Below are 14,317 nucleotides of genomic sequence, written 5' to 3'. Positions count from 1 at the left end.
TTGTGTTAGAAGAAACAAACCTATATTTATAGAGTCCTAAAACCTTTCCTACTAGAAAAGGAGTCCTAAAAGGAGAGAATAAACCAAATATAAAATAATATTATATTTTCCTTTCAAGTAAAGTAAAAACATTTATGGTAATGTTTTGTTTTTTCTTTAAGGAAAAATAAATCTTAAATTATGGTAAGAAAATCAGGGCAAAACCCTAACACATAACACTTTTAGTCCCTTGATTATTGATAAATTCTAATTTAGATCCTCTTAAAATTTGATAAATCACGTTTTGACCTTCAATTATGTGAAATGTATGTATTTAGTCCCTTTGGGTAGGAAACATGTTACATTTGGACGATATTTAAAACATATTACCATCAAATATGAAGTAACAATATAAGCATAACATAAAACAGAGACAACTAAATGGACAAATAATAATAATCACGAAGAAGTGGATAAAAAATATACATTTCAATTAATTGACAGTTAAATGTGCTTAGTCAGATATCGGACTAAAATTAAAATTTAACAATAACTAAATAAGTGCTTTGCCTTTTCCTTTTTGGCTTCAAAGTATTCATAAGAATGCCTTTCACTCATGAATAAATTAACTAATCTTTATAACTTTCCTTCTTCTTTCCTTTGCTTTTTTCCCATGAAAAACTCATGCTTTAAAGCTAAAAAAAAAACAATTTAAACTCACAATTTTGCAACTATTTAAACATCAAGTTTCACTAGATAAGAATACCATCAACATTTAACTTAACTCTTCAACCTCCATAGAAGCGCGAAAAACGCGAAAAATAAGTTTCAAATGGATCATCATAATCATCACCATGAAAATTCATCAAAACATATGAAGGGGTTGCAAAAAGATGGTGGAAATAGAGAGAAAATCGCGTCGACGAGGCACAAGTTCTTGGTGGAGGATGTGAACAAGTTGGCTGATGATTTTATCAAGAATTTCAGAAAACAACTTAAGTTTGAAAGAGAAAAATCATTCAAGCAATTTCAAGAAATGCTTAATAGGGGGACTTAAGATATATATGATTCTTTGTTAAGTTCTTATTTGTTTCCATAAATGTTGTGTTTTTTGCTTTTCTTGAGCTGAGGGTCTATCGAAAACAGTCTTTCCACCTGTCAGAGTCTGCATTTACTCTACCCTCCTCACACCATATTTGTGGAACTATACTGAATATGTTGTTTGTTGTTGCTTAGTTCTTTCTTGTGTTTCTTGGAATTGTAATGTTCTCAAGTGATAATATATAATATATTTGTTTTGTCATTCTTGTGATTTTGAAAATGAAGTTGCCAAATGTGTTAATAAATGTGTATTTAATGTATAGACTCTTAAAATGTGTTGTGATGTGATTGTGGGAGTTAGATGCTGGTCATCAATTTAAACCTACAATTTAGACAAAAGTCTAATATAAAAGTGTAGAAGGGTTGAGGAACGAGATTCTTATTGACCAAGTTTAGAACCGTTCACAAGCTTGCCCTCGAGGATTTCTCGGTTATCAAAAATAATATAATTTAATAATAATAGTCAAAGACCAGAAAACTCTTATTGGTCCAAGAAGCTCACAAGCAGGATAAACACACTTGTTCAAGGAATCACTTGTATTTTGACAAAGCTCCTCACTTGGTAGCAATGTACTTTGCAAATGTCAAAACATTTCGGGGTCGTTTGGTAGAGTGTATAAGAATAGTGTTGAATATGATGTTTTAATAATATTGGTATTAGTTATGCCAATATTGTTTCTTATGCATTATTTGATTGGTGTATTAAAAATAACATGCATTGCATAATTTCGATAATAATAAAAAAAACAATATTTGTTAACAAAAATATCCTCCATAAATACGGTGAAAATGATATGGAAAATGATTTAAGGGGAAACATGCTAATGCAAATATTAAAAACCAAACAATATATTAGTAATACACAAAGCTAATGCATGCATTAGCCCTATTTTTTTTTTTCTAATGCATCCTACCAAACGATCCCCTAGCATCTATGTTGTTCGGTCTCTCCAAAATGTTATCGCATTCATGTTGGATCCTCCAAAATTGCCTCCAAAATGCACTATTTTTTAAGGATCCAACATGCACTGATCAACATTTTTCAAGAGTTAGAGCAACTTAGTTTAGCAGCATCAACAACAATAACAGCTATGCCTCAAATCCCAAACAAGTTAGGGTCGGCCATATCAATCCTCAATAACCATATTTCCCCATTTAAGCTCAGCTCATGTCATCATCATAATACCAAAACATTTAGCATCACATCTTCAATAAAAAAACTTTAGAATTACATTTAACCAAATGTCATCTAAAACATTACAACAAACAGGAAATTCGACGAATTCTAATGCGAAAAACGCAACATGTAACTCTTTCAAGATTTTACATTAACCTTTGCAAGCATGAATACAAACTCAGGCATGTCATGCAAAATCTTGAAAATGTCACATCACTGAACCTATCAATACCTGTTTCTACAATACCTTTCGTCGTAAAGCACAAGCTTTAGGACATGACACAGAAACTACGTTCTAACCGATCATAAGCGACATATTCAACAGCAGGGGCAGCAAGATCATAATGCTGGCTAGCAATGCCACTCCTATTCCAATTATGTTGTGTACAAATCTTGAAAAGAAGGCAGAGAGAAGAAGCTAAGAAGCAGAGATTCCGGCTATATATCGTTCAAGTTCAATGACCAACCTATGTTCAAAATATGGTATTCTAAGACGGGAAACTATCGGTGCAAAACTACAGGCCAAAAGGATACACAAAATATAGAGCTATCTGATCTTTTCATGCAAAGAAACAACCTCATTTTTTACTTCCAAACTCTGCGTTTGAACAGACGTTTGCGATGTATTAATGGCAAAAGTATGAAAATACCAGAGAAATCCATGCACGAGCTGTTGGCGGTGAAATCCCACCTCTTCAACGCCATTATGGACAATCAAAACACTTCCACTTGACAGGCACAAATATTACCAGGTTGAGCATTATCTGCAGAGGCTGCAGAAGGTCATTTCGAAGTGAAAATGAATGATGCAACAATTTGGTTCACAAACGGAATGAGACCATGTTGAGGATGTCAAAACTGCTTTAATGGAAAAGATTTTGTTCTTGAGATTGAAGAGGCTGAACCTATTCCTAGTTCTCGTCAAGAAGGACGACTAGACATTACTTACAATCCTCAGGCTTGTAGAACCTGACAATGCACAATATGGCTCTTCAACCCTCCTCGTCCTGCGATGCTTGACCATAAATTAGTAAATAGAGTTCTGAAGTGACCTTTACCAGCAATGTTCTCCCAAAGATGTGGGTTAGTTTCCACTTGTTTATCAGGGCTTGATACATCAACCATACTAATGCTCATGTTGTTACGAATTATACAGAGTTTACCATTAAGAGGAACCAGAGCTGCAGCCTCTAAAGCACGAGAACTTCCAAGATGGAGTTTGCTGTCAATGAATCTATTCCACGAATCTGAGGCTCCATCATATACTCTAAGTTTACACCCATCACGACAGTCCAAAGCATAAAGGCAACCGTTCATGGAAATGCTTGGGTTGCGCCAACCAGCAACCATCCCGTCAGTGACAGGGCTCCATCCATTGGTTTCCGGGTTATAGGCTTCACTTAGAACTTCTCTGTGGGATCCCAGCCCTTTCAAAAACCATTTCCCGTCATAAATAACCCCAATAAAGGGCACCATAGCTGTGCTCATATCAGTAATAAAGGTCCAGCGGTTCCTATTGGGGTCATAAACCTCAGCTGAGCGGAGAGTCCTTTGGATTCCTTCACATTCTCCACCAGCAACATAAAGACAATTGTTGATTACACAAGAACCAAAGAAATGACGTTTACGAAGCATGTCTGGTGCCCTGTGCCATTTATTTGTACGAGCACTATAAAAGATTACCCGTCGCATAGACCCCTTGATTGGATCTTTTCCTCCAAACAAGTAGAGATGGCAACCACTAAGAACAGCACAACCAAATCCAAGGGCTTCACTATATTCCCCAGGAAGAGGTGGAAGTGGCTGCCATAGTTGGTATGTTGGATCAAATGCATGCCATGAAATCCTTCCGTCACGATCTCTCTTTATCACGTATACCCACTCCTCCGCCATTCCAAGACTCTTCCTGAGAGAGTAAAAGAAATTTCCAGCAAGAAGCCGATACCACCTTTTGCAGACTAAACGGAGCTTGTTGTGTTCAACACGAGGAACACGTATTAGACAAGCAATTGCAAGATCATCTGGTAGACCAGGCAGAAGAGGTGACTGCACTCTTGACCTCTCCCTACGGGAGTTTTTAGTCTTGTGTGCGTGAGGATTAATGTCCGGCTGGATGCAAATTTTTGATCCTGCGACAAACTTTCTTGCCCCTACAACTGTCTTAAACCCTGAGTCAACCTTGCAATAGCATGATACGGAATCAACCTGCAAATGTTTACCAATTAGAAAATGCAGGTGTATTCTAGCAGCTGATAAGAATAGCAGCGGGGAATGCCTTTAAGTTAACAAATACACTAGCAGAAAAACTGATATAAAAACAAATCATCATTCACTATTTAAGCTAAAATTGAGAAAAAGAGAGCTGATGATATGCATGACTGTGAGTTTGAGAAAGGATAATGCCTGGACAAGGAATAAACACAGTAGTCTAAATTATGTGGTCCGAACCAAAGCAGCTTTTATTAGCTAAGAGCTCACAAATTATCCCTACCAGAAAATATATCACCCACTTTAATGATCATTTTACTATAAGGGGTCGTTTGGTATAGTTTATAATGCATGCATTAGCTTTTTGTATTATTAGTACCTTGTTTGATACACTTTTTCAACACATGTATTAAGTAATGTTTGCATTAGTAATACACTCTATTTGGTATTAAGGTATGTATAACTAATACATGAAATTCCATGATATTAGTAATGCAAAGGGTTTAATGCATGCATTTACATGATTAGAGACACAATTGCCCCTCAAAACATTTTACACAGCTACTACACCATATTTGTGGAGGGTATTTTGTAAGCAATTTCCTTTTTTTAAAGTTATGCAATGCATATTATTTTTAATACAATAAACCAAACACAACATAAGAAATAATCTTAGCATAACTAATGCAAGCATAACTAATACAAACATTACTAATACACCATAGATAGCACTATTCTTATACACCCTATCAAATGACCCTAATTGAAGTGTCAGTGATTAGTGCTCACAAATCTACCAGTGGTGAATCTTGATGTGTTCCTAAGAAAAGGAATGTCCATTTATCAGAGTCTCAAGGGGGTGAGGAAACACATAAGAACTCATGGAAAGCTCCAATAGAAAACTATTGAAAAGGAAAAATTCTTTGAAGATACACAAGACAGGCGCTTGCAAATGCAGGTACTCGATGTTTTAGAAAAAATGAAGAGGATCTCTTTATAACGGAAATGAAAAGATAACGGCAAATCAGCTCCATGTTAAAGTCTTATAGACAATCATAAATGTCCTTATTTTTCCTCTATTTTGCTCGGACCCTCCAAAAATAGTTGCACCCATGTTAGATCCTCCAAAAATGCATGGCTTTTGGAAGATCCGACACACACCTGACAACATTTTTGAAGAGTCCGAGCAACATAGTTATTCCTAATGAATGAATGGAATCAAGAATCAAGATAACCACATGCAGTTATAAAGTTCAAGCCTTCCTTGGCAATCACAGTCTTCTCCGATAAGAGCAAGAAAAAGCTCACCCCATAGTAGAAACTTCTTCTCACACAACATATAGATTCAGTTGAATAAGATGCAATGTAATTGTGACTTTATTCACTTATCACAAATAATTGACCTCATTCAATCTTTAACCATGAACCTGTGATGGGATTCTCTATTCCTGAAAGGCAACTATAGTCTAAAAACAGTTCAAAGACTCAAGTCAACTCAACATTCAATCATCTTTTTTCTAGTGCTAATTTGAAATAACACAGTTGTTAAAGAGTGAACTAATATAATTGCTAAGGGGCTAATATCAAAGAGATCATCAGAAACGTGACGACAACATAATAGTTGTTCATAACATATTTAATAGCCGTGGTGACCAAGCTAGCTTGTCCACATAGTTGTTCATAACTTTATAATGCTGCAGAGGACAAAAAGATGAATCTTCAAATTCATGAAGAGGTTAAATCCATAAACATGTTGATACCAATAGAGGGGACAAGTTCAAAGAACCCGTTGAAAAGTTGCTCAGTCAGCAAGAATTTCACCTGGACGCCTCCCAATTTTCATGCTAATAGAAGCCCCAAAAGGCCAAATTAAGACAGACCCAAAATCTATACAAGCTAAGTACCAAAAATAATTGAAAGATTGAAACATTAACAACAAAAAAAATCATCAGGGTACCTCAAGAAACAAGTTACATACAAGGGAAACCTTAGTAACTCAGTTAGTTGGCTACCTGAACTTTCATCTTATTGGTGAGGGTTCGATTCCCCACGTTGTAATCCTCTCCCCCACTTCTCATTACCCTACCCCCAATTTTCTAAAAAAGAAAGAAGCTAAATACCAAAAATTCTTATCAAAGTAACTCCCTTAACAAGAAAAAAATCATCAGAAACAAGCTAAATACCAAAAATCATCAGAAACAAGCTAAATACCAAAAATCTTATCAAAGTAGCTCCTTTCACAAAAAAATCATCTGGGTACCTCAAGAAACTAGCTAAACACAAACAATTGTTGCTTAGGTATCTTCTTTACCAGGCTAATATCAAAGAGATCATCAGAAACGTGACGACAACATAATAGTTGTTCATAACATATTTAATAGCCGTGGTGACCAAGCTAGCTTGTCCACATAGTTGTTCATAACTTTATAATGCTGCAGAGGACAAAAAGATGAATCTTCAAATTCATGAAGAGGTTAAATCCATAAACATGTTGATACCAATAGAGGGGACAAGTTCAAAGAACCCGTTGAAAAGTTGCTCAGTCAGCAAGAATTTCACCTGGACGCCTCCCAATTTTCATGCTAATAGAAGCCCCAAAAGGCCAAATTAAGACAGACCCAAAATCTATACAAGCTAAGTACCAAAAATAATTGAAAGATTGAAACATTAACAACAAAAAAAATCATCAGGGTACCTCAAGAAACAAGCTAAATACCAAAAACTCTTGTAAAGATAGTTCCTTTACCATGAATTTTCATCAGGGTACCTCAACAAACAAGCTAAATACCAAAAATTCTTATCAAAGTAGCTCCTTTAACAAAAGAATTTCATCAGGGTACCTCAAGAAACAAGCTAAATACCAAAAACTCTTGTAAACAGAGCTCCTTTACTATGAATTTTCATCAGGGTACCTCAACAAACAAGCAAAATACCAAAAAATCTTATAAAGATAGCTCCTTTACCATGAATTTTCATCAGGGTACCTCAAGAAACAAGCTAAATACCAAAAACTCTTGTAAACAGAGCTCCTTTACTATGAATTTTCATCAGGGTACCTCAACAAATAAGCAAAATACCAAAAAATCTTGTAAAGCTAGTTCCTTTACCATGAATTTCCATCAGGGTACCTCAAGAAACAAGCTAAATACCAAAAATTCTTGTAAAGCTAGCTCCTTTACCATGAATTTCCATCAGGGTACCTCAACAAGCAAGCAAAATACCAAAAAATCTTATAAAGATAGCTCCTTTACCATGAATTTCCATCAGGGTACCTCAAGAAACAAGCTAAATACCAAAATTTCTTGTAAAGGTACCTCCTTTACTATGAATTTTCATCAGGGTACCTCAACAAACAAGCTAAATACCAAAAATTCTTATCAAAGTAGCTCCTTTAACAAAAGAATTTCATCAGGGTACTTCAAGAAACAAGCTAAATACCAAAAACTCTTGTAAACAGAGCTCCTTTACTATGAATTTTCATCAGGGTACCTCAACAAACAAGCAAAATACCAAAAAATCTTATAAAGATAGCTCCTTTACCATGAATTTTCATCAGGGTACTTCAAGAAACAAGCTAAATACCAAAAATTCTTGTCAAGGTAGCTCATTTACCAGGAAATTTCATCAGGGTATTTCAAAAAAAGACATTAATCAAACAAATTAACAAAAGAAAAGCCAAAAGATTATGAAGACTCACCAGTGGAGCTTGAACTCTAAAACCCCTGTGTGCATTTGGAGACCTCTCAATTGTTTGGTCCATTTTTGAAATGAAAATTTCATACACAAAGATTCTGGTCAAATCCCAACAATTTCACCCCTCACAAGAATCAGATCAAGAAAACTAAAACCCAAAGAAGAACTTTGATATACCCTTTTTGCACTTTATACCCCCTTTCAAAATGCCAACAAAAAAAGACCAAAAAAAAAAAAGCAAAAATATTAGTGCTTGGAAGTTAGAACTACAGCAACTTCAAAACAGTGATAGGCATTTTTCTCTTTATAGACCAAAATTATAAACTGAAGATTACAGCTGGAATATAATCTTTTCACCTACTTGAAAACAAATTAAGAAAATCTTTATTATTATTGCAATAATTATTATTTTTCTGTAATCTGAGAAATTTAATTATTTTTTTCCTGTTTTTAGTCACAGGACAAGAAACTTAAGCAGAATTTTTAATGCTTATCATTAATTAATTGGGTCAAACTTAAAACTGTTGTCTATGTCCCCTGTGGTTATAAAATATATATATTGAAAATGTCAGCACTAGATTTATAGTAATAAAAATAAGATTTTGTTTAATATGAAATTAAAAAAAGGTACTATCTTTTTCATGTTGGGTAACTTGGGAAGATACAATTTGATCGCTCGATTAAAAATATTTATTGTCTCGATTAATATATACTAATTATATATTTATTATATATAATTATTAATACACAATTAAAATTTTGAGAGGATAGAGATTTTATCGTACAACATACACATAACTTATTCCTATTTTAAGAAGATAGAAAAATGATTTCTAATAGAACCTTGACTCAAAGAACGGTGAAAAAAGGCAGAAACAACAAGATGATAAGAGACTAAGGCTAAGGAAACAAGTAGAAATAGAAATCAAAAAATAATGAAAAAAAAGAGTACTAATTAGATTGTTGCAATTTCATAAACACATTAAAGATCAATAAACATATTCCATTATAGTTTTGTAATCTATTTCTTTATACATAGAATAAAGATTGGCTAACAACAGCTTATAGAAAATTAAAAAATTCCCTAATAAATAGTTGAGTGGTTGTAGTAAAAAATATTAAACAATTGAACTCTCTAGACTCTAATTTTTTTTTTAAAAATGAATTAGTGAAATACACAAGATTATTTCGAAGAAAAAAAAAGATTAGTGATTTTAACTCAGCTACATTAATGCGAACTATGTTTACTGAATTGTAGCAAATTACTCGTTAAATTAATCAAGATACACACAAACTAATTCAGAAGGACAGAGGTTTTTTTTTCCACTAAGCAAGATGTTTGTGTAATATAAATTTGATGTAAACTATAATGAACATAAAATAACTCTTGGAATTTACTAGGAAATGATGACTATCAATATTTTAAAATTTTAATAATAGATGTCTCATTACACTATAATTAAGAAATCATAGAATGGAGAGACTTTTTCTTTTCATGTTTATTATTCTATTTAATTTAATTTAAATGTGATATGACTCAAAATTTTAATATTCAAAACACTTGTTTTTGCACTGTCCCAATCAAAGAAAACCAAAAATAAATAATCAAGAAATAAATATTACAAGAAATTGTAGAAAAAGTCAAAGATTTATAATTTATTTTGTGGTATTGTGAATTGTTCTCCAATTTTAAACCAAGTAGCAACCTCATCTATTTGTAATTTCATTTACATATCACTATTAAAAAATTTGGAATTAATTAAGAAATTTATCGCTAAATAACCCATGGCTATTAATTTCTTTTAACAATTAGTCCTTAAATAAAATAAACAATGGTTTTTATTGTTAAGCAATAGAAGTTGTCCTAATTTTGTCTTTTTTTTTACATATATATAATTTAAGTCAAAGCGTACGAATATATGCACTACTCCTTCGTTACAATGATTGCAAAAATTTCATAGTATCGTGTAATATGTTTATATCGATTAACAAAATAATATAACGACTCTTGCATTCTTTAAGATATTCCCTACCTGGAGAAAGAAAGCATCTTCGACAGGACTAAAGAAAATATGTAAGAAATCGAGGGACCGATGATTTGAACCTATGATCGATTTGTACCTGACATGGTGGGTTAGGTAGTCGGATTAGCACCCCTTGTCGCCTAAATTAAACAATTTTCCTCAATACATTGTCAAATAAATTTTAAAGTTGATTTTTTGTTTTTCCTTGTTATTTTTTATTTTATTTTAATGATATCAAACTGTTAGTTGTTGTTAACCAATAACCATACAAAGAGTTCAAGTAAATGCAAAAATACAATAATTTGAAAAAGACTAGCCTTCACTTATAATTAATGCCTCTACCTAAATCACCAATAAAAATATCTCTTCACAACCAAGAAAAAAAAAACATCAAAGCTCCTTTATGGAGTGAATATTAAGGATTATAATGAGAATTTATTTATTTTCTATATTTAAAAAAATTAAGGAAAATGGTCTGAAAAATACTTTAACTTTGGCCGAAATTGCTGTTATGATACCAAACTTTATGATGACCTTTTACCCCTCTGCACTATTTAATAGTGTATTTTAAAGGTATATATGTGCCCACGTGGACACATTACTATTTATAATGATGCAATATTTATGATGTTCACATGGGTATTTAAAATACATTATTAAATAGTGCAGGGGGTAAAAGGTTATTTCCAAAGTTCGGTATTGTTACAGCAATTTCGGTCGAAATTCGGATATATTTCAGACCTTTTTCCCCAAAAATTAAAAGAAAATTGAAGGTATCTTTTATGGTGAATTTAATGTAGAGAATTTTGAAGTGATATTTGCTTCAATGTTTAATGTTTAGCTATCTTATTTGAGTATTTAATCTCATTTAATTTTAGGATTTTAATTGTTGTGAGCATATGTTATTTGTATAATTGATTTATCTTTTTTTTTTCTTTACGTTGGTAAGTTGTAAGAAGTTTATTTTTTCGCTGGCCTTAATCATATATAGCGAATTTAAATTCAAAGAATAAATAATTTATTAATAGAGAGCGTGAATCTTAATATTATATAGTATATTATCTACAATGATCGCGCTCCGATTCAATAGACTCGATAATTGCGCTCGAGCTCACTCATAAATAATGGGACATTAGTTCTTATGAGCGCAATACATAGAAATTCTGAAGCATTACCATACTAACACTTACACATCGTTTATATAATTAACAACAACCAATTCTATCGTGTTATATAATTAACAACAATAATATATTTAACGTAATAAAATGTATGCAAATTTTATTTTTGTGAGGTATAAAGATTGTTTCGGATAGATTCTGAATTATAGAAAAAAAGATAATAAAATAATAAAATACAAAGCAAATACAACAACAGATAGTAACATGTTATATAATTATATATATTTAAGCATATCATAACAATAAAGATGTGAGAGCACAACAATCAATAACCAATTCCTAAGCAAATACAACAACAGATAGTAACATGTTATATAATTATATATATTTAAGCATATCATAACAATAAAGATGTGAGAGCACAACAATCAATAACCAATTCCTAAGCAAATACAACAACAGATAGTAACATGTTATATAATTATATATATTTAAGCATATCATAACAATAAAGATGTGAGAGCACAACAATCAATAACCAATTCCTCATAAACATTAATTGATTGGTCAAATAAAGATGTATGGTAAGTTCAATTTCCATATAACAAATTATTGTGGGTCCTTTTTTTAATATTTAATCAATTATGCCGGCCATTTATAGTTTTCTATAACTATTTATTATATAGGTGAAGATTAATAATGAAGTTTGATTTTACTATGTTTATATTTATCAATATGCAATTATGATTTTTTTTTTATTGAGATCCCTTTTTCTTATTTTATTTATCATATGCTAATTATATAAAATTTAAAATAATAATCATAATTATATAAAAGTTGGTAATCATTTTATATCACTATTTACTAAAAATCACTTTTTTCATATAAATTAAGTTACTTTTGTGTAATTATGGTATGAAAAAAAATTCTAAAATAGACGAGGTTAGTCATGACGAATATAGTGAATTTTAGTCATTAAGCTGTTTTCGATAGACACACCAAATTTTTTGCCAAAGAAATGTGTAAATCAAATCCAGAAATACCAGTGTGTACTGATACATACAAAAAATGATTCACGAATTCAGATTTTATGAATTAAAAATGCCAAAAAAATAAAATACAATTATGTGTATTAAAAATACATTATCAAGTATAAATTTTTTCACCTAATTAATACACATTGGATATTATTTCATATATTTTAATAAAATTGTCATGCATAATTTTATAAATATTTGGTAGATTCTTACGTAACAGTTTTTATTAGAAAAACTTAATTTACAATAAACAAATTTAGCATGTGAAAAATAGTGGAGTAGCTAAGATTCTGAAGAGGAAAAAAATAAAAGAGAAAAATATAAAATTTATCTTAATATTATTGGCATGACATACAAAAATATTGCTCAATTTTTTTTCCGCATCCGGTGTTCAGTATCTGTTTTAAAATACCGATTAATAAGGACTCGCAACACGTAAGTTCCCTTAAATGGAGAAGAGCTCCTTATTAAAATTATTTTATTTTCGAAACGCAAACGCGAGATTATTAATTAAGAATGGAGGAATTCTATCCAATCCGTCAAACACTACTATAAGTCTAAACACGAGTATATGCAAAATACAATTGTCCACACCAAACAATTACTTGCCATTTTGTCTGATTTGTAAAGGTCAAACAATTCCATCTAAAAACCTACAAATTCCTAAAAATCACCTCTCAAATTTTACTATTATAAATATTATTATGTGACATATAATTTCATTTTCTAAGAGTCATTTTCACAAGTTTTGGTTCAAAAAAATAAATTTTATAGCACACACAAATTCAAAAATTCAAATATTATCAAACCAATAAATATCAAAGTTGAATAGAATTTGGCTTTTAGAAAGGTACTTATTAGATAATGCGAGCAAAAATAATAACAAATAATAATGATTTTAAAAAAAAAAAAAGTATAAGAGGTGTGGCAAGGAAAAAAGTCAAATCAATTAGACTCGACAATCAGAAAAAACATTTGAATTTGACTTAAAAAGAAGCAACACTATGAAAATCATAACTTGATCACCATTGATAAATGAAAATATTTTCAAATTACTTCATGTTTGCATGACCTTTTGATATCTAACGTACGTTGAAATTGAAATAATACAACGTTTTTGATAGAAAATAATGACTTAATTCAAAAATAATAATAATTATAATAATAACTAGTATTACTAGTACTATTAATATTATTATTATTATTATTATTATGATATAAACAATATCTCTTTCCCTTAAAATAAAATAATTCATGTCCTATACTTTGGTCAATATTGAATAGTTAATTTGATGTATTAGCTTTTTCTACTTTCTTCTAGGAATTGTTTTGTCACTGTCTTATAGGGAGATGCAAATTGAATATAAATCAATTTAAAAATAAAAAATAAAAATAAGATTGAAACTAATTTAAAGAATTTTACAAAAGACAAAATATAAAACAAAAGAACTTTACAAAAAGATGGTAAGTTTGTCAACTATTTCAATAGAGCTAGTGGAATTTATCTATAACCTTGTTTTAATAAAATGTTGTCATAATGTGCAATTCTTTTAAAATTAAATATCAATTCGAAAAAAATATATATTTAAATCGAAAGGAGGTATTAAATTAGTAGGGCAATAACATAAGTATTATTGACCTGACCCCTTATTACATTATTCAGATAAGCAATTACATCATTTTTCATTTTGAGGAAAATTTTCCATATCCAACAAAGTGACTTTAATTAATATTTGCAACAATCATATTTTCGATGAGGTATAATCGAAAATACAATATATTTTCATCCTACATACATCACTTATTAATAAATATATTATTTTTAAAAAAAAATAAATTATGTTAGATTTCTTGGCAACTAAACCACTACTAACTAAAAAAAATTCAATGAGCATATCATCAAGAAAAGGACCAACAACAACTTCCAAAAATAAGTAATGTCAAGTCATCCACAAAAACATACTCTACAACCCCCTC

The 14,317-nt window shown here is 31.0% G+C and overlaps 1 protein-coding gene across 1 annotated transcript; it reads right to left on the bottom strand.

Moving 5' to 3' along the window:
- Positions 1-2,260: 2,260 nt before the first annotated feature.
- On the bottom strand, positions 2,261-8,472 carry LOC102604982 (F-box/kelch-repeat protein At1g55270). The gene is made up of 2 exons (XM_006354092.2): positions 8,163-8,472; positions 2,261-4,462 (listed from the first exon to the last, which is right to left on the bottom strand). The coding sequence occupies exons 1-2, from the start codon at positions 8,223-8,225 to the stop codon at positions 3,212-3,214; spliced, it is 1,314 nt and encodes a 437-aa protein (XP_006354154.1). The 5' UTR covers positions 8,226-8,472; the 3' UTR covers positions 2,261-3,211.
- Positions 8,473-14,317: the final 5,845 nt, after the last annotated feature.

Source organism: Solanum tuberosum, unplaced genomic scaffold (genome assembly GCF_000226075.1).
Source record: "Solanum tuberosum cultivar DM 1-3 516 R44 unplaced genomic scaffold, SolTub_3.0 scf00172, whole genome shotgun sequence".
NCBI lineage: Eukaryota > Viridiplantae > Streptophyta > Magnoliopsida > Solanales > Solanaceae > Solanum > Solanum tuberosum.
Note: the sequence above shows the minus strand (reverse complement) of the source record. Positions and strands in the feature narration are given on the sequence as shown.